Below are 19,024 nucleotides of genomic sequence, written 5' to 3' on the forward strand. Positions count from 1 at the left end.
CAGACACCAGCTGAACTCCCAATACCCACCTCTTCCTGAACCAGCTCTGCTGGACTGAAGGGGTCTCTGGTGATTGGCTGGACTGGAGGGGTCTCTGGTGATTGGCATCATGACTCGTCTTTACATAATGTGTTGACAAAGTATGTGGTGAGACAGACCAGTTTGACAAGAAGGGTCTTGAGGAGGTGGGTCTGATCTTGACTGACGCGGCAGTCAGGTTATGGAAGGGCCTCCTGACCCCCCCCCCTCCTGACCCCACTTCCTGTAAAGAGTGTAAAAACACTTCATCATTCTCCTTAGTCATGTGAGAGGAGGGTGATCTGGCCGTAAGCCTTGGCTTACTGTACATTCCACCACTGTGACTCCTGCTCAGCTGATCAAAGGACTGACAACAAAAGGAACAGTAGCTTACAGACCCGAGGGCCTGTATCCCCCCCCCCCACCCACCCCCTCTCTCTCTCTCTCTCTCTTGGTGAGGCGTATCTAACTCAGACTACATAATAAACTACAGAGGGTCTGAGGGATTCCAGTGCACGGACAAGTATGTCCAATGAAAGGCCAGTTGAAAGAACATGGATAACTTTGGGACAAGGATCTTTTTTCTTTTTTTATATATATTTATTTTACAACTCATCATCAGCAATAATTTAGACCAGCAGATGTGTAAAGCATAATGAAATTTGCAACGGTTGCTCAGTTAAATTTCTTTAAAAAAATCCATAGACTTCTTCTTCTACAACTTCTACATACAGTATATTTCATGGAATATTCACAGAGCTATTTACACAGACACGTGTACACGACAACTGAAAACATGGCCGATTTGAGGCAAGAACAGCTGAACAGAAGCTAAAAAAGACTAGGTGCACGGTTGGTAACTAAGAATGATCTTCCTAAGAACTCACAGGGAATGCATAAGGACAAAACAAACACTTGCCGGAACCGTATTCGTTAGAAAACATTTTAACCAATGGATGGCGTGTACAGCTTACAAGACAAGGATCACAGCTACTTTTCACAGTACTAGTGTCCTCAAGGTGTCCTCGTTAGTGGTTCTGTGTTCAGGCATGGGTATGCGTCAAAGTGTGTTTATGACACTTCAAATGTTGGCTCGTGACTGAACCAGCCTGAATCGTGTAAGATACATTGTTCAATCAGGGAGCTCAAACAAACCAAAACAAGGAAAGGAAACAGTGATGGACTCCAAAACAAGTGCACTTACCTCTCAACGAGCAAATAACTAGAACTTTTGTCATTTTACAAACACAGCTCTGTAGTTCAGAAAAATACAGGTAAGTTACATTCAATATCAAAGATCTATAAGGTGCTATGATTTCTATATTATAGTACCGGAGGGGCAGCTTAGTCAGAGCAAAGGTGTTTACCTATTAAAGACATGACTGCCTGACATCCAACACTTCTAAAACGATACCAAATGTTTCCTTTTAAAAGTTTATAACATATCAGCGTTGGGAAAGAAATAAAACAACATAAATACAAAAACAAACCAGAAGGTTACATTAACGAGAAGTTTGTATGATGGATATGACAGCTCTGCAGGTCTGGGCAATGAGGTATGGAAGTTACTTATTCAAGAACTTATTACATAGGCCCATTTAGTGCAGGCATATGTGAAAACAGATCAAAGGATAGCCAACATAAGAGGCAGATCACTGGCTGTACAGACAGAGTCAGCGGTATAAATGATCACCTTGGCCTATAGGTCAGTTGTAACATCAGACAGTGACTATCAACTGATTGAGACAATAGGGGTGTCAAACTAGAAGCAATTTGTCTCCTTCAATCTTTTCGCACATTTTGATTGCCATTCAAATAATCATTATTGGAGAAACACCTATTTCAAGCATAATATGCCCTACATACAATACATATGTGTTTGTTAGTGTCAATCATTGTCGATTTTCATTCAGATTGTTTTATCTAGCATTAAGTGCAAAAGGCACACGTCACAACGTTCCCTGTAGCCAAGGTACATGAGAAGTACAACTGTGAAACTTTGTTTTCCTATAAACTACTTGCAATAAAAAAGAAAATATGAAAGAATACGAAAATACAGAAAATCCTATGCAGAATGCAAATGAAATTAAAATACGCAGATAAATTAGCCCGTTTTTACAAGCAAGAAAATGGTTGCAAAATCCATCCGATTATGTACCATCGTTGTCGTTGTCTTGGGAGTCATCCCCCTCGCCGTCACCATCCTGACTCTCCTCTCTCTGCTCGGGTGAGCCCGACTCGGCCTCGTTCGAAGCGTCACTGTCGTGGGAGGGAGAGTCGTTTGCGTGGGAGGAGGACCCAAACCTGGAGCCCTTCTCCGTGGATAACCCGGGGAAAGACGCAGCGGCGGCGGCCGCCGCGTGTGCCGGGAGCCCAGGGTATAGCCATGGGAATGGGGACGTGAGCGCAGCTGCGGCTGGATATACATATTTCTCTAGGTTGCCTTTATCAAATAATGGCATATAGGACGCTGCTGCCGCTGACGGGTTGATGAAATAGAAAGGCATGCAAAAGGGCGTCTGTTGTCCAATACCACCCGCTATTCCCATTAAAGAGTTCATAAAGGCCAAGTCGGGTCTGGTGGAGGCGTCTGACCCCGCCACGACTGCACCTCCCCAGTTCATCTTTGGCTTCTTGGCGGCGCGGTCATCTCCAAACTCCTGTTTTATCTTTACCGCCTTGGATGCTTGCACTTTGCTGCGCTCACATCCTTGGTCAAGTTTGTTTTCGTTCTTGTCAGGCTCACCCCCATAACCACTGTCCGTATCAGTGTCAGTCTCGTTAAGTTCGCCGGTCTGGGTCCTCTGTATGACCGGTACGCAGTTGGCTTGACCGTCAGCCTTCTGGATATCGCGCTCTTGCGCTTCCCCTGCCGCTAGCTGCGAGAGGAGCGGTGCAGCAGGCTGAAACTGCGCGGAGACCTTGTGTAAATGATTGATGAGATGAGCACATCTCTGCTCTCGCGTCGTCCAGTTTTCTACCTTGTTTAGGTACTGCATCACCTCTTTGGCACATGCCTGGAACCCCGAGTGGAAAGCGTCCAAATCAGTGTGAATGGACGACTTCGTCGACCGATCACCTGGAATACACAGATGAAAAGTCGATGCGTTTTACATTACAAATGCCAATATCTCGAAATAAACTTTATAAGCATATAAAGGTGCCATTGCATATCATTTTCAAACAAGCGTTATACACAGCGAGTTCAGAAAAGTTACCCAAAGTAACTTAACAAAGAGTGAATCCGCAGCTTACCGTTTTGCAGAGCAATAATCTTCTGGTGTTGTTGTTCGGTGACGGCCGTCAAAGCATTTAAATGCTTCAAAGTCAACTCCAGGACAACCGCTTTCTCCAAATGTCCCAGCGTCTGAGGGGGGAAGAGGGCATTTGCATTAGCAGTCCAAAATTGAAATAGACCCTACAAAACGATTAACATCAGTGTTAAAAAAAGGATATGGTCAGTATCTTACCGTCAGTTTCAGATGTTCGGGTAACAAGTCCTTCAGCTGTCCAATACATTCATTGATTCTGTCTCTCCTCTTCTTCTCAATCAAGCGGTGAGGCAACTTGTAAGCGTCCTGCTGTTGGAGACAAACCAAAGTTCGGTAAGACTTCTATAACGAGAGACAGCGTTAAGTCCACCAAGTGAATGTTGTTACAAAATGTGACACGTTATTAGAGAAATGGATTTGGTGGATCAATCCCATGTCATTTACATCCAGTTTCACAGATCAAGAAAAGTTCCGCGCGCCTACCTTGCCGTCCTCGCGCTTCATTCCACGTTTGGATTTACACATGTAGAGAGAGGGGTATTCCATCCTACAGCGAATACAAACATGGTTAAATATTAATATGAGTATTCATATAATTAACAGGCATAACACGACATCGACTACAAAGTTTATGAACAGAGAAAAAATGTACCGTCATGTCCAGCTTACCCAAGAAAATCTGTGTGATCCATAAATTGTCTATCCTGCAGGTGCGGTATTCTTTCATCCATTACTTCTATCCTTTTCGAATTGTATTTGGCCCGGGAATGTTAACTATTCCAAGATCAGCAGACAGGTTCAAGGAGATGTGGTGAGTGTTCTCCCGACTCCGGTAGTGACGGCGAGAGAGTGTTGTCCAGTAGTGCTGCACTTCGGAATGATCTGGTTTCCTGAACAGCCACTTTGCGAGCTGTCTGTACAAAAGCAAGAGCGCACGCGCGTCCCCACTGTGGAACAGTTCCAACTCACGTGTGAACTGCACCAGCACGCAGTCCGGTAATTACAAAGACCTCGGCGCTCTGCTGAGGCGACCGGTCTAGATTCATGAAATAAAATATATATATATTGATTAGATAAAAGCCTGTCGATGTTCACTATTCATTATGTGAAACAAGAGAACGACGAGCCAGCTCAGTCAACACAAGCACTGATCCGCAATCACCACATGGACCCCGAATGTGAAGCAAATGCATCGCGCACACTTGGGACTGCCCCTTTGAGTAGGTGTGTGTGTGTTATGTATACGTGTGTGTGTGTGTCACTCTCTTTACTTCCCCAGGGCAGTGTACTCAAGCTTTCTCGCGCCAGTTACTCACTCTCCTACCGCCCCGAGGTGCGTTCCCGGTAACCATGGCACTGGCTGTGTGCTCAAACACGTGCCCCGCAGTTCCTTATCCTACCGGTCCGCCAGTCGGGTCGCAATCTTCAATGAGCGCCTACATAAGCTTATATTTTGGAGTACTTTTCTGCAACAATGAGATCAAAACGTAGACTAATCCATAAAACAGTCGTACTCAACAATGGGATGTGTTCAAAGTTTAAACATAATTGACCAAAGATGGATTACAATAATTTTATTAACAGTAAAAATGTATTGTAATAATATAGTATATAGTAATGTAATGACCTGTATTTATAAATCGTACTATACGAAATACAGTTAACTGTAACACACCAACAGAAATGATTTGCTCATCAAAGTTACTGTTCCATGGTTTCATATATTGCAGAAATACTAGTACATCTAAAAAATTCCATGACATCCAATGTTATGTTCAGTTAAACATACTAACACCAGTTTACTGGGTCTTAATTATTTTTAATTCTTGCAGAGCTATGCTTGTTATTGTACTGTGAAGTGACTTTTAACTTTGGGGGTTTGTTTGTCTCCCGCTCCAGTCCGGGCAGGCGGGTTAGCGTTAGGACCAGTGAGGACGCGTCTTCATCAGGCCTACAGTCACACCCTCACATGTTCCCAGATCACATTACCTCTTCCCCTACGTCATGTGACCTGTTCTGGCCTCTGGCCCTGGGCCTCCGTGTGAGGGGAGCCATGTTGACACGAATAAGCCAATCACCCTGCTGGATGGATGACGCGGGATCTCCTGTTCCAGTCTTTTCTTTAACCCATAATGTTGGAGTCTTTTCACTCTTTCCCTCCCTCCCTCCCTCCCTCCCTCCCTCCCTCCCTCCCTCCCTCCCTCCCTCCCTCCCTCCCTCCCTCCCTCCCTCTCTTTCTTTCCTCTCTCTCTCTCTCTCTCTCTCTCTCTCTCTCTCTCTCTCTCTCTCTCTCTCTCTCTCTCTCTGTCTCTGACACTGATAACATTAAAATGAACATGCTTTTCCTGTCGTCTCAAAGCGAGCCGAGTTTCTGGTCGTTGGAGTCCCCCTAAGAACCCCCCTAAAGACCCCCTTCCTCCCCTCCACAGTGTGTCGTTCTATATGTGGCGGCGGAGACACGGGAAGAATCCGCTCCAAATGCTTTCCATATTAGTTCAGAGCCTTCTCCGGTTCCACAGAGCGGTCGGCACTAGCTGGGGGCAGGGGGGGCTGGGTGGGAGGGGGCGGGATGGGCAGTCCACATCTGACAGAACCACAGCAGTGAGAAAGAGAGAGAGAGGCTGACAAACAAGCAGGAGATCAGAGAGACAGAGGGAGAAAATACAAAGAAAGGGAGAGAGAGAGGGGGAAAAAGAGAGAGAGAGAAGTAGAGAGAGAGAGAGAGAGAGAGAGAGAGAGAGAGAGAGAGAGAGAGAGAGAGAGAGAAGGAAAGTCAGCAGCCATCGCAGCGCCGAGGAAAGTCCGAGACAGAAGCGCCGAGGCCGGGGGAGAAGGAGAGAGAGAGAGACAAGAGAGCCAAGCATGTCGAAGGAGAACAAGGGGAAGGCAGCGGAGGAGAGGAGCGAGGGAGGCCCAGAGACGGAGGACATCCCCAAGTGCTGCGGCTGTCGTTTCCCGCTGCTGGTCGCCGTGCTGCAGCTGCTGCTGGGGGTCGCCGTCACCGTGGTGGCCTTCCTCATGGCGGCCATCAGCCCCTCCCTCCTCGCCAGGGAGACCCCCCACTGGGCTGGAATCATCGTAAGAACAGACCCTCCCCCCCCCCCTCCCTTTCTTTAACGTTCTGCCCTGCATGGTCCAGACCTTCCGACGTGAGCATGAAGAGTCGACTGAAATCCTTCCATCTGTTAGTGGAGCTGTATGCTAGTCTGTACATTATGCCTTACCTTCCTGCACGCATGCATGTCTGCATGTACCCCTGTCCTGGCCTGTCTGATAGCATTGATGCTGGGCCTGCACGGATGGACAAAAACAGGATTGTCTTTATAGATCATTTGCAACTGTAGAATCATATGTCTGCCCGGCTCTGTCCTCATCCTCTCGCCCATTGTCAGTATTAAGTGTCATCCATTTACATTTTAGTCATTTAGCAGACGCTCTTATCCAGAGCGACTTACAGTAAGTACAGGGACATTCCCCCTGAGGCAAGTAGGGTGAAGTGCCTTGCCCAAGGACACAACGTCATTTGGCATGGCCGGGAATCGAACTGGCAACCTTCAGATTAAAAGCCTGATTACCTAACAGCTCAGCCACCTGACTCCTCTCCATCCATACACGTCTGCTGTACACCAACACACACACACACACCAAGAGAACCTTCGGCTCGCCTGCCCAGCTATGCACAGCAACATGCCCTGTCGTCAGGCCCACTGCAAACCCCCGCAGCTCAGCTCTTCTCGCAGGGGCAGAACCAGAGCATAAGCTGCTTCTCTGGGCTGTGCTGTGGCAGTAGGAGCCTCCCTGCTCCCATGACTCAGGGGCTAAACAAAGCTCACGGGCAGGATGACTCACGGCTGCTCTGCTGTGTCGGTCGTGGCAGGGTGAGCTAGGAGTGTCACGTGTGTTGAGATCTACCAACACCCGATGCCATGATTCACCCACAATTTCCCATCCACTGTAGCGTTGTAGTCAATAAGCCAAGCGATCATATTAGAAATGTGCAATATGTAGCTTAGACAAAGCTGTTTCCTGTTTGAAAAAAATGACAAGATTCAGGATGTAAACATGTTGACTTCTCAGTCAGTTACTCTGATTTAGTCTTCACATTTGTTCATATTAGTCTGTAGACTTTTGATTAAATCTATCTCCTCCTGAAACACTTAACTGACTTACAGAGCAGTGCTGTAGGGCTAAAAGCTTGTCTCCTGTGTTTTGTAAAAATGTTTACACAGAGGGCTAAACAACAACCCCATACATGCCAGATACTGAGCCAGGTGCCTCAGGGTTAACACTCGAGGCTTCGTTTAAAAGTCAGTCACTTTTCAGTTTGAGAGAAACATCAAAATGTTCAGCCTTGTCTTGAACGTCTTGAACTCGGCTGCCTAGAACTCCGGTGTGAAATCTAGGAGAAAAACATCTTCGGACTCTTGGTACATTTCAAGTCAGGCTCTCACGAGACTTATCCCTGAGGGAAAAACACTGAGGTCACCCAGTTTCATCCTGAGAATCCCCGCTTGGAAAACCAGGGGAAAACAATTAAATTAGATGCTGCACGTTAGTCACAAGACCAGGCTCACTCTGTGAGAAAGAGTGTTTCTCACAAAGAAGGGGGAAATCTGGCTAATTTGCCGTAGCCGTGATAATTTTATCAGATGACAATTTGGTGCTGAATTGCACAATATTAATAGTGACACTTGTGTGACTTAGGCATAAACAGCATATTAGACAGACTTTTCCCTGCAGCAAATGAGATAAGGGCTTGCTTGTGTGCACAGGCACAATAACTCACTGTTAGGCGACGCTTAGCTGCTCTGCTCCGCTGAGATACAGTACAGTCCTACCTCCATAAGTAGGGTTCAATGCATACAGTATCGAGGTGAGCGTCTCCGGCTAAGCAGAGTGTGTTTGTTCTGTTGTAGCTGTGTGTGGTGTCAGTACTGGGCTTCCTGCTCTTTGGAGTCACCTACCTACCGGACGAGAAGACCTCCATGCAGTTCTTGGCCAAGGTGAGACAGTACACACCAGTTACCAATCACATCACAGACACATCCAATGAGCCAATCACGCTCCACTTTGTCAACCATCCGGTCACAAATCACACTCAAGCCACTCTCAAATCAACAGTCTGGCTTGCCCTGTGTGTAATATGCATCTCCATCTGTCTCATTCAAACCAATCATACCAGTTTGCCTTCAGTCTTTGCAACATATTTGCTGCCATGTGTTGCTCTGTGTACTAGCCTGGTCATTGGAGCACGCTGGAGTAATCAATAAGGACAGTAGACCTAGTACTTTGTGTGGTTCCTGTTGAGGGTCATGCTGAGGCCCAAACAGATAGCAGGACTGTAGGCCTACAGCATCCCACACAGCCAGACCACTGATGGATAGGATAGGATTGTAGGCCTTCATAAAATACTGTACAGATATTTAACATGGAACTTGACTGTGTAACTTCATTACACTCCACACAATCCATTCATGTCACGTTTGCTGCCGAGAGATCATTCTTTCTGCTGTTTCCCCTGATATTTCTCAACAATAGTTCATGTGAAAGAAAGACGGAATACAGCTTGAAACATCTCTTGACTGAACATGGATCGTCTTGGTTCGACACTTTCCCGCCTGGCAACAAACCCGAACGGTGTTGTGTATGAAGCGACCGTGTGAGCCTTGCGTAACTCCCTCAGCAGCGTTTGACAGAGACGGCAGGGGAACGAAGGCTGTCTGTTATATAAAGTGTGGATTCAGATGCGGGCTTGGTGTTGTTAGGACTGTGTAATTACATAAACCACACAAAGCCCCTGTCACGCATAAGGCTGTATTTATAGACTGCCGAAGTCAGCCAGTCAGCCAGTCAGCGAGTCAGCCAGCCAGTCAGTCAGTCAGCCAATCAGCCAGTCAGTCAGCCAGTCAGCCAGTCAGCCAGTCAGCCAGTCAGCCAGTCAGCCAGTCAGTCAGTCAGTCAGTCAGTCAGTCAGCCAGTCAGTCAGCCAGTCAGCCAGTTCACACGATAGGCAGCCTAGACCCACAACAAGGCAGGGAGGTGGGGGGAGTTATTTTATGAAAATTGTCTGCTTCCTACAGCCCCCCCCCCCCCATGCTTAGAGCCATGACCACCCCCCCCCCTCCCCTCCCCTCCCCTCTCTGTCTGTCTCTGAGTGTCTCAGGATCTAGACAGATGGATTGACGTGAGCGTACAGTATTCATCTCCTAGGTGCCGAGCGGTAGGTGGACATGATCATTCACACGCAGACACTTATTTAGATTGGAAAAGCTGCGTGGGCGGCAAACTGGAGCATGATCAAGGACGGACTCCTTTCAATCTGTCAGCGAGAGAGAGAGAGAGAGAGAGAGAGAGAGAGAGAGAGAGACACAAGAGAGGACTCCCTGTTCTGTATATAAACTCTCTTCCCTGTCCGCTCCGCTACCTCTCTGAATCTCCCTGTCCCAGGTGTTCTACTTCCTCCTGTGTACTGTCGGTCTGGTCCTCTCCGTCTTGATCACGGCCTTTGCTGGACACCACTACAACCAGGCCAGCAGCTTCACCTGCGCCGAGAAGGGAGGGGACTGCCTCTGCACGCTGGAACCCGACGACCCCATCGCCCGCACGTTCACCTACGCCGGCGTGGCCGACTGCCAGGAGGTCACGGGCACTCTGACGGTGTACTTCCTGCTCCAGATGGTGCTGAACCTGGCCCAGGCCCTGGTCTGCACCCTAGGGGCCTTTATCATGTGGAAGCATCGCTACCAGGTGTTCTTCGCTGGGCTCCAGCTTGGAGCCATCCCCTCTGGACAGAACTGGAGGAAGGTCTGAGGGTTGGACAGGAGGGGGGGGGGGGGTGGCAGGGAGAGAGAGGAGTGGATGGGGGAAAGAGAGGGGTAGAGGAGAGGCAAGTGGAGGGGTGGTGGTCACAAAAAGAGGCGGGACAGGGAGAGAGAGGGGTGGTTAGGGATGCAGAGAAAGGAGGTCCAGGGAAAGTGGGCGGGCAGGGGAGAGACGGGGTGAACGGGGAGACATGGAGAGAGAGAGAGAGACAGAGAGACAGACAGACAGACAGACAGAGAGAGAGAGAGAGAGAGAGAGGGGGGGGGGGGGGGGCATTCCTGTGTGTGTAAATGTGTGCTTTGGCCAACTTCAAATCATCGTTACGTATTCAGATGGTTGGGGTCGTTTTTTACAGTACTTTTACAGTACTTTTGTATGGTGTGTCAATGCCTTTGCACTGCTTGTGGTATAGAGGATATGCTGTGTGGATGTAGGGATGTAAAGACTAGCAAGTTATATATTTATAACTTAAAAATAGGACTAGTACTAATAATATAGCAAAACCGAATGTAAGCTTCCAGACAACATCTAGGGAGCAAAACATTTTCTATGGGGAACCGTTTTTTCCAGAGGGTTCGGGGGGTGGGGGGTGGGGGGGGGGTTATAAGGCAGACAGCTGGACTGTGCCGTCCAAAGCAGCCTCATCCACACCTGGTTAATGACATATAGGTGAGGTGTAATAATTACAGTTATCGAGGTGCAGATTTACGTCACATATGCTACTTATTGGGACCGGTTCTATGTTTGCACTGCAGTGGGTGAGAGTAACGAAGCACAAGACAAATGAACAGGAATTGACAGATGGCGACTGATAGTGATTGAGCTCTTTAAGGCTGAAACTGTGCCAGGAGGATCACTACCCTGGATTGCCCAGATACTCAGGACAGGTCTTCATGACTACCAACACCTTATTTAGATCCAAGGAAACGTCCTATAGATGCTCCAGCTGTGAAGACAGCATCGACAGGAAGCCACCAAACAACAACAGGTTAGGGCTAGGGAAAGAGTCAGACCCCAGCAACTGAACATGTGTCAATAGGTAAACTGCATACCCTCTACAGATTACACCAGTCTGATGAAACGCAGTAGTCTCCTCTTGGTTGAGTAAAGGAAGAATCAATAATCAGTGAATGATCAGTCATGTCTGGTTGCTTTGAGATGTGCTCTGTTACGTGCAGAGGGAGCAGTGTTCTCTGCTGTCTGGCTCACATGCAGGGATGGGAGAGACGACCACAGCAGGGAATTAAAGAGAGCGTGTTCTGGATGGTAATATGTACTTACTGCCCTCCACAAACATGGGTAGCAGACTATTTGTGGATCGCGCAAGTGCCGGCCGGATGTTCTGTAACGTGCTGCCTTATAACTGGTGCTTCACTGACAAGCTTTTTATTTTATTTTTATTTTTTAAGAAATGATGCATAATAAGCATTGAGACAACCAGTGCCATCCATTTTGTAAGTATGGAATAGTTGTTGATGCATCTAATAAAGGGTATTGTGTAACACTGTGTGCTTTTGTAAGCCACCAGCTGCATCCTCACACATGAATGGGCTATTGTCCTCCAGCTCTGTGTCATTTGCAAATGAAGAACCAAGTGCTGCTTGGGAGTGTACGCAAGGCTTCTCTGAACAGGCACCTCTCCACTGGCACGCTGCTCTGCAGAAGACGAACGTGACGCCGGTCGCCTCAGCGAGTGTGGAGAAGCAGAGCTCGGTGGTGTTGATCAGATGACAGGGTGGCATGTGGTCCACAGAGCCTGGAGATGATCGTGCTTTTCTGTCAACAGGCCTGGTGTTGGATGTGATGTACTGTAGCTGTGTGGTGTTAGATGTGATGTTGGATGTGATGTACTGTAGCTGTGTGGTGTTAGATGTGATGTTGGATGTGATGTACTCTAACTGTGTGGTGTTAGATGTAATGTTGGATGTGATGTTGGATATGATGTTAGATGTGATGTTGGATGTGATGTGCTGTAGCTGTATGGTGTTAGATGTGATGTTGGATGTGATGTACTGTAACTGTATGGTGTTAGATGTAATGTTGGATGTGATGTTGGATATGATGTTAGATGTGATGTTGGATGTGATGTACTGTAGCTGTATGGTGTTAGATGTAATGTTGGATGTGATGTACTGTAGCTGTATGGTGTTAGATGTGATGTTGGATGTGATGTACTGTAGCTTTATGGTGTTAGATGTAATGTTGGATGTGATGTTAGATGTGATGTACTGTAGCTGTGTGGTGTTAGATGTGATGTTGGATATGATGTACTGTAGCTGTATGGTGTTAGATGTGATGTTGGATAAGATTTATTGTAGCTGTATGGTAAGTAAGTAAGTAAGTAAGTAAGACTTTATTTATATAGTACATTTCATGCAAGAATTGTAGCTCAAGGTGCTTTACATAAAATCAATAAAAACAATAATACAAGTGATAAACAATTCAAACAAAAATAAAAATCCCAATAAGATCTCTGTTCAAGAGAGAAAACAACTTTAAAAGTAGGAAAACCCTTTTGAGATAAAATTACTTAAATGCTTCGGTAAAAAGGTAGGTTTTAAAATCTTTTAAAGGTCTTTTAAAAATGTCTAGAGTGTTTGCTTCCCTAATATTTATGGGTAATTTGTTCCATAGTTTTGGGGCGTAATTGACAAAGGCCGAATCACCAATCTTCTTATGACTGCTTCTGGTGACCTCTAATAGGCCTGCATTTGATGATCGCAGTGTTCTAGCTGGTGTGTAGTTTATAAAGGAGTTAGCAATGTAGCTAGGTCCTTGTCCGTGTAGAGCTTTGTATGTGAGGAAAAGGACCTTAAAGTCAATTCTGAAGGTAACAGGGAGCCAGTGTAAAGTAGCTAGGACAGGACTAATGTGTTCTCTCCTTTTAGTTTTGGTTAATAATCTAGCTGCAGAATTTTGAATGAGCTGTAGTCTTTCAGTGGTTTTCTTGGGAAGACCAGTGAAAAGTGCGTTACAGTAGTCCAGCCGGCTGGATATAAAAGCATGAATTAACTTCTCTGCATCATTTTGGTTTATGAATGGTCGTACCTTTGCTATATTCCTCAGGTGAAAGAAAGCTGTTTTGGTCACTTAATAATGTGAGAGTTGAAATTCAAATCTGAGTCCAGGATTACACAGAGACTCGTCACCTCTGGTTTAAGACGGGGTTAAGCCTCCAAGATTCTTAATAAGCATCTCTCTTTTGGATTTGGGGCCACATAGTAGGACTTCGGTTTTGTCTTCATTTAATTTAAGAAAGTTATCATTCATCCATTTGTTTATTGCCAACAGGCAGTTGGTAATGGAATTGATGGCCGTTGCATCGTTGGGTTCAGTGGATATATATAGTTGTGTGTCATCCGCATAGCTATGGAAATCTATGTTATGTTCTCTGATTATGTCGCAGAGTGGTAACATATAAAGAGAAAAAAGTAATGGACCTAAGCAGCTTCCTTGAGCAACCCCGTAGCAGTTCTCATGTTTCTTGGACCTATGGTCACCTAAACTAACATAAAACTTCCTTCCTGTGATATATGATTTCAGCCAGTTCAATACACTATCCGTGAACCCAATAAGCTTTTCCAGTCTATTGATTAGGATGTCGTGATCAATTGTATCAAATGCTGCACTGAGATCTAACAGGATAAGGATAGAGACTTTATTTGCATCAGAGTTTAGTCTGAGGTCGCTAATTATTTTGGTGAGAGCAGTTTCAGTATGGTGTTATATGTGATGTTGGATGTGATGTACTGTAGCTGTGTGGTGTTAGATGTGATGTTGGATGTGATGTACTGTATCTGTATGGTGTTAGATGTGATGTTGGATGTGATGTACTGTAGCTGTATGGTTTTAGATGTGATGTTGGATGTGATGTAATGTATCTGTATGGTGTTAGATGTGATGTTGGATGTAATGTACTGTAGCTGTATGGTGTTAGATGTGCTGTTGGATGTGATGTACTGTATCTGTATGGTGTTAGATGTGATGTTGGATGTAATGTACTGTAGCTGTATGGTGTTAGATGTGATGTTGGATGTGATATACTGCAGCTGTATGGTGTTATATGTGATGTTGGATGTGATGTACTGTAGCTGTATGGTGTTAGATGTGCTGTTGGATGTGATATACTGTAGCTGTATGGTGTTAGATGTGATGTTGGATGTGATGTACTGTATCTGTATGGTGTGTTAGATGTGCTGTTGGATGTGATGTACTGTATCTGTATGGTGTTAGATGTGATTGATGTTGGATGTAATGTACTGTAGCTGTATGGTGTGTTAGATGTGCTGTTGGATGTGATGTACTGTAGCTGTATGGTGTTAGATGTGATGTTGGATGTGATATACTGTAGCTGTATGGTGTTAGATGTGATGTTGGATGTGATGTACTGTATCTGTATGGTGTTAGATGTGATGTTAGATGTAATGTACTGTAGCTGTATGGTTTTAGATGTGATGTTGGATGTGATGTAATGTATCTGTATGGTGTTAGATGTGATGTTGGATGTAATGTACTGTAGCTGTATGGTGTTAGATGTGCTGTTGGATGTGATGTACTGTATCTGTATGGTGTTAGATGTGATGTTGGATGTAATGTACTGTAGCTGTATGGTGTTAGATGTGCTGTTGGATGTGATATACTGTAGCTGTATGGTGTTAGATGTGATTGATGTTGGATGTAATGTACTGTAGCTGTATGGTGTGTTAGATGTGCTGTTGGATGTGATATACTGTAGCTGTGTGGTGTTAGATGTGATGTTGGATGTGATATACTGTAGCTGTATGGTGTTAGATGTGATGTTGGATGTGATGTACTGTAGCTGTATGGTGTTAGATGTGCTGTTGGATGTGATATACTGTAGCTGTATGGTGTTAGATGTGCTGTTGGATGTGATATACTGTAGCTGTATGGTGTTAGATGTGATGTTGGATGTGTATACTGTAGCTGTATGGTGTTAGATGTGATGTTAGATGTAATGTACTGTAGCTGTGTGGTGTTAGATGTGATGTTAGATGTAATGTACTGTAGCTGTATGGTGTTAGATGTGATGTTGGATGTGATATACTGTAGCTGTATGGTGTTAGATGTGATGTTGGATGTGATGTACTGTATCTGTATGGTGTTAGATGTGATGTTAGATGTAATGTACTGTAGCTGTATGGTTTTAGATGTGATGTTGGATGTGATGTAATGTATCTGTATGGTGTTAGATGTGATGTTGGATGTAATGTACTGTAGCTGTATGGTGTTAGATGTGCTGTTGGATGTGATGTACTGTATCTGTATGGTGTTAGATGTGATGTTGGATGTAATGTACTGTAGCTGTATGGTGTTAGATGTGATGTTGGATGTGATGTACTGTAGCTGTATGGTGTTAGATGTGATGTTGGATGTGTATACTGTAGCTGTATGGTGTTAGATGTGATGTTAGATGTAATGTACTGTAGCTGTGTGGTGTTAGATGTGATGTTAGATGTAATGTACTGTAGCTGTATGGTGTTAGATGTGATGTTGGATGTGATATACTGTAGCTGTATGGTGTTAGATGTGATGTTGGATGTGATGTACTGTAGCTGTATGGTGTTAGATGTGATGTTAGATGTAATGTACTGTAGCTGTATGGTGTTAGATGTGATGTTGGATGTAATGTACTGTAGCTGTATGGTGTTAGATGTGATGTTGGATGTGATGTTAGATGTGATGTTGTTCGATATGATACAGCTCTGCCGCCGGGTGTTATAATCTGCACATGAACATGTGACCACAAAGCCCCGTTCCGCTGCATGACACAGGAAGTCACGCCCACCATCACGAGGATGCGGTCAGCTATTTTTACACAGATGACAGGAAGTGTATTTTTTTCGCCTACAGCTTTCAGCTTTTATAGACACACCACCTGGAAGGACCTCAGCTGACCCCTCCCTGGTGCCTCTGGCGGGGGAAGATGACTGTGAGCGGTTGAGGCATGACATAAACCTTCGCTGAGACACAGAGCAGTGGGCCTTCAGGTGGCAGTCACACGCAGCAGTCATGTGACAGTGGTGTGGCTGGGACAACACTGCAGATGATAAAAATGTTGCGTCACAGCAAACAAAGAAACACCCAGTACACTAAGTCTGACACCCGAGGCTGCATCACATCAGGTCACCTGAAGCCTCGTGATGGGCCTGTTCTTAGTCCGTTTCCACGAAAAGGTGTAGCTCGCCTCACCCCTAAACCCCATCACATAGGACTTCTGGGCCTGTCAGCTCTCCTGATTCCCAGAAATTGCCGACCAGCCAAATAAGTGTGTGAGGTTGTGATAGGTTAATAATAAGTGTGTGAGGTTGTGATAGGTTAACAGCTCACGTGCAGAACACACGTCCTCCATGAGACGCAGAGATAAACGGACCGATAACCTGAGGTGACTCATTGTTTTAACCTTATGTACAATACACCACAATACTGTGAATCTGAAACCAGACACACCAATCTGGCAGCAGTCTTCACAGAAAACAACCCACAAAGAGCTGGTGTTATCAGCTATTCACCCAGGAACACACAAATTGAATGACCTTTATGACAGAAAAAACACATACACAGACTCGATGGATAGAGTTCCTCATACTCTCATGATCACGCAAGTTCCAGAATGCGATACTGAACCCAAACCCTGTCACCGGTAACCAAACGACACAGGAGACAGGCAGGTGTGTTCAAGTGTGTGTGTGAATGTATGAGTGAAAGTGTATCTGTGTGATTGCATTGCCCCACCCCTTAACCCCCCAGTCAGAAACTCCAGCCCACACCGTGACAGCTGTGGGCTTTTATAGCACCGCATGCAGCTCATTTTACTGGCTGTCATACACGGCATGAGCCTGAGAAGACCCCCACCACTGTAAACAAGTATCTGGATGCCAAGCGGTGAGGGGTGGGGGAGGGGGGGGTAGGGGGGCATAGGGTGGGGGAGGTGAGTCTGTCTTTTGCCACAATCAGGGAAAGTGAGTTATAATTAGATTTTTTTTAAGTAAATCAGACTTAGTCATGATATGACATTGGGTTAGTTAATATATTGCAGAACTGACGAGCATGTATACAGTAGAGGAGGCCTGTTAGCACGCCTGGTGAAGGGGACAGGACTGCTCAGTGTGTGTGTGTGTGTGTGTGTGTGTGTGAGTGTGTGACAGCCTACACACATCAGGCTCATTGAGGTCAGGTGTATTTATGTTCATTCAGGACATGTCTCACCCCTGCACACACGCACACACACCTAACCTCTGCTTGATGCCAACTGTGTTTGTGTGTTTCCTGGGTGTCCCAGCCCTGGTCTCTTTATGGGAAACACCACAAAAGGTAAAGTAAAGGTTGTGTGTGTGTGTGTGTGCGCGTGTGTGTGGGAAGGGGGAGTGGCATTATGAATGATGTAGCTAAAGTATTGCATATTGCTAGTGTATTGGCATCAAATGTTGATTCCAACACAAGACTGTTGACTTACATAAAAAGACTAGCCGCATTTCTCGTCATAAATTTAATACAATATGACATTTTAGCAAAACAAAGTACACAATCATCTTAAAGAATGTGTCAAAGGTCATTTAACTCTCAAGTGCATGAGCTTACAATCACTTGTGTAGTTGTGCAACACTAAAACATCCTTTCACATCCACTGCATTACAATATATTATTTTCCACGATGATGATTACTATTGAGATGGATTCTGTGGAGCTCAGAAATTGTTAAAAAAAACACATTCAAAACAGAAAGACATGCATGCATGCATGCAGACAGACAGAGAGAGAGGCGGGCAAGTGGACACAGTCTTGCAGTATTACAGTAATATGTCCACTGTCCTTGAGTTGAAGCTACAACAGTCAGAACATCATCATCGTCATCATCATTTTGTTCCCATGTAGGTTTAAGACACGCACAGCCTTTCAAGTAAATTCCACGTATATAATCAGATTATCTTCCGACACTGTTATTTATAGGGTATGTACAAAGCCAAGTTGGGCCTTAACTGAAGTACTCAACCATGATGCAATAGCGTTACCGCACTGAGGAACCATGATTCAAGCTCTTTCGACCTCTCCAGTTGCATGTTAAGAGTTTCTTTTCTTTAAAAGTGCAGGATTGCACTTCACCAGGTGAGATGACACATTAACAAAACAGACAATATTAAAGTTTAAGAGAATACTTCATGTTAAATGACTCACTCACTCCTAGCTAAGAGTGTCAATCTATTAAACAAGGAGCAGTCAGTATTCTAAAAGGCATCCTGAACAGCCAATCCCTGTCCAGTATACTGCCACAGTCTTTCTCACAATTAGACTGAACCATTTAGGCTTGTTAGAACCGAGATAAAGGGTGTGGATGACCCAAGCTGACCACGCACCTGTCCATCTGAGCCAACACATGGACAAAGAGTTGTGGCTGGCACCTCACTCAGACCTGCTGTCTAGCACGACTCATAGGAGAGACAGCCAGGTCGCCAAAACTGTGTGTATGCGTGTGTGTGTGAGAGAGAGAGAGAGAGAGAGAGAGAGAGAGAGAGAGAGAGAGAGAGAGAGAGAGAGAGAGAGAGAGAGAGAGAGAGAGTGTTTGTGTGTGTGTCTATGCGTGCGTGATTGTGCATTGTGTGTGTGTGTGTTTGGTTTGCGTCCCTCCAGCCTCTGTCTTTGAGCTGATTGTTGGGTGCTCCCCGGGCCGTGACCCCAGGCCGTGACCCCAGGGCCGTGACCCCAGGGCCGTGACCCCAGGGCCCTCAGTGGGGGGTCTCAGTGGGGGGCAGGGATGTGCTGGGGGGGCCCCAGGAAGCCCAACCTCTGCTTGTTCTTTCTCTGCTCCGTCATCTGGTGGGGGAGAGACAGACAGAGAGAGAGAGAGACAGAGAGAGAGACAGAGAGAGAGAGAGAGAGAGAGAGAGAGAAAAAGG

General features: G+C 45.7%; 3 protein-coding genes across 3 annotated transcripts in view; 1 reads left to right on the forward strand and 2 right to left on the reverse strand.

Annotated features, from left to right (window-relative positions):
* Positions 1-2,041: 2,041 nt before the first annotated feature.
* Positions 2,042-4,145, reverse strand: bhlhe41 (basic helix-loop-helix family, member e41). Its single transcript, XM_067234634.1, has 5 exons — positions 3,960-4,145; positions 3,774-3,837; positions 3,489-3,599; positions 3,274-3,385; positions 2,042-3,097 (listed from the first exon to the last, which is right to left on the reverse strand). The coding sequence occupies exons 1-5, from the start codon at positions 4,019-4,021 to the stop codon at positions 2,169-2,171; spliced, it is 1,278 nt and encodes a 425-aa protein (XP_067090735.1). The 5' UTR covers positions 4,022-4,145; the 3' UTR covers positions 2,042-2,168.
* A 1,748-nt stretch (positions 4,146-5,893) lies between these two features.
* Positions 5,894-10,112, forward strand: sspn (sarcospan (Kras oncogene-associated gene)). Its single transcript, XM_067235410.1, has 3 exons — positions 5,894-6,368; positions 8,207-8,293; positions 9,738-10,112. Exons 1-3 carry the CDS (start codon positions 6,153-6,155, stop codon positions 10,098-10,100), a joined length of 666 nt encoding a protein of 221 aa, XP_067091511.1. The 5' UTR covers positions 5,894-6,152; the 3' UTR covers positions 10,101-10,112.
* A 7,492-nt stretch (positions 10,113-17,604) lies between these two features.
* itpr2 (inositol 1,4,5-trisphosphate receptor, type 2) overlaps positions 17,605-19,024 on the reverse strand; it is a 53,725-nt gene continuing 52,305 nt past the window's right edge. Inside the window, 1 exon segment of the mRNA XM_067235411.1 lies at positions 17,605-18,941. Coding sequence (XP_067091512.1) covers positions 18,867-18,941 — 75 coding nt within the window. The 3' untranslated portion in view covers positions 17,605-18,866.

Source organism: Osmerus mordax, chromosome 4 (genome assembly GCF_038355195.1).
Source record: "Osmerus mordax isolate fOsmMor3 chromosome 4, fOsmMor3.pri, whole genome shotgun sequence".
Lineage (NCBI taxonomy): Eukaryota > Metazoa > Chordata > Actinopteri > Osmeriformes > Osmeridae > Osmerus > Osmerus mordax.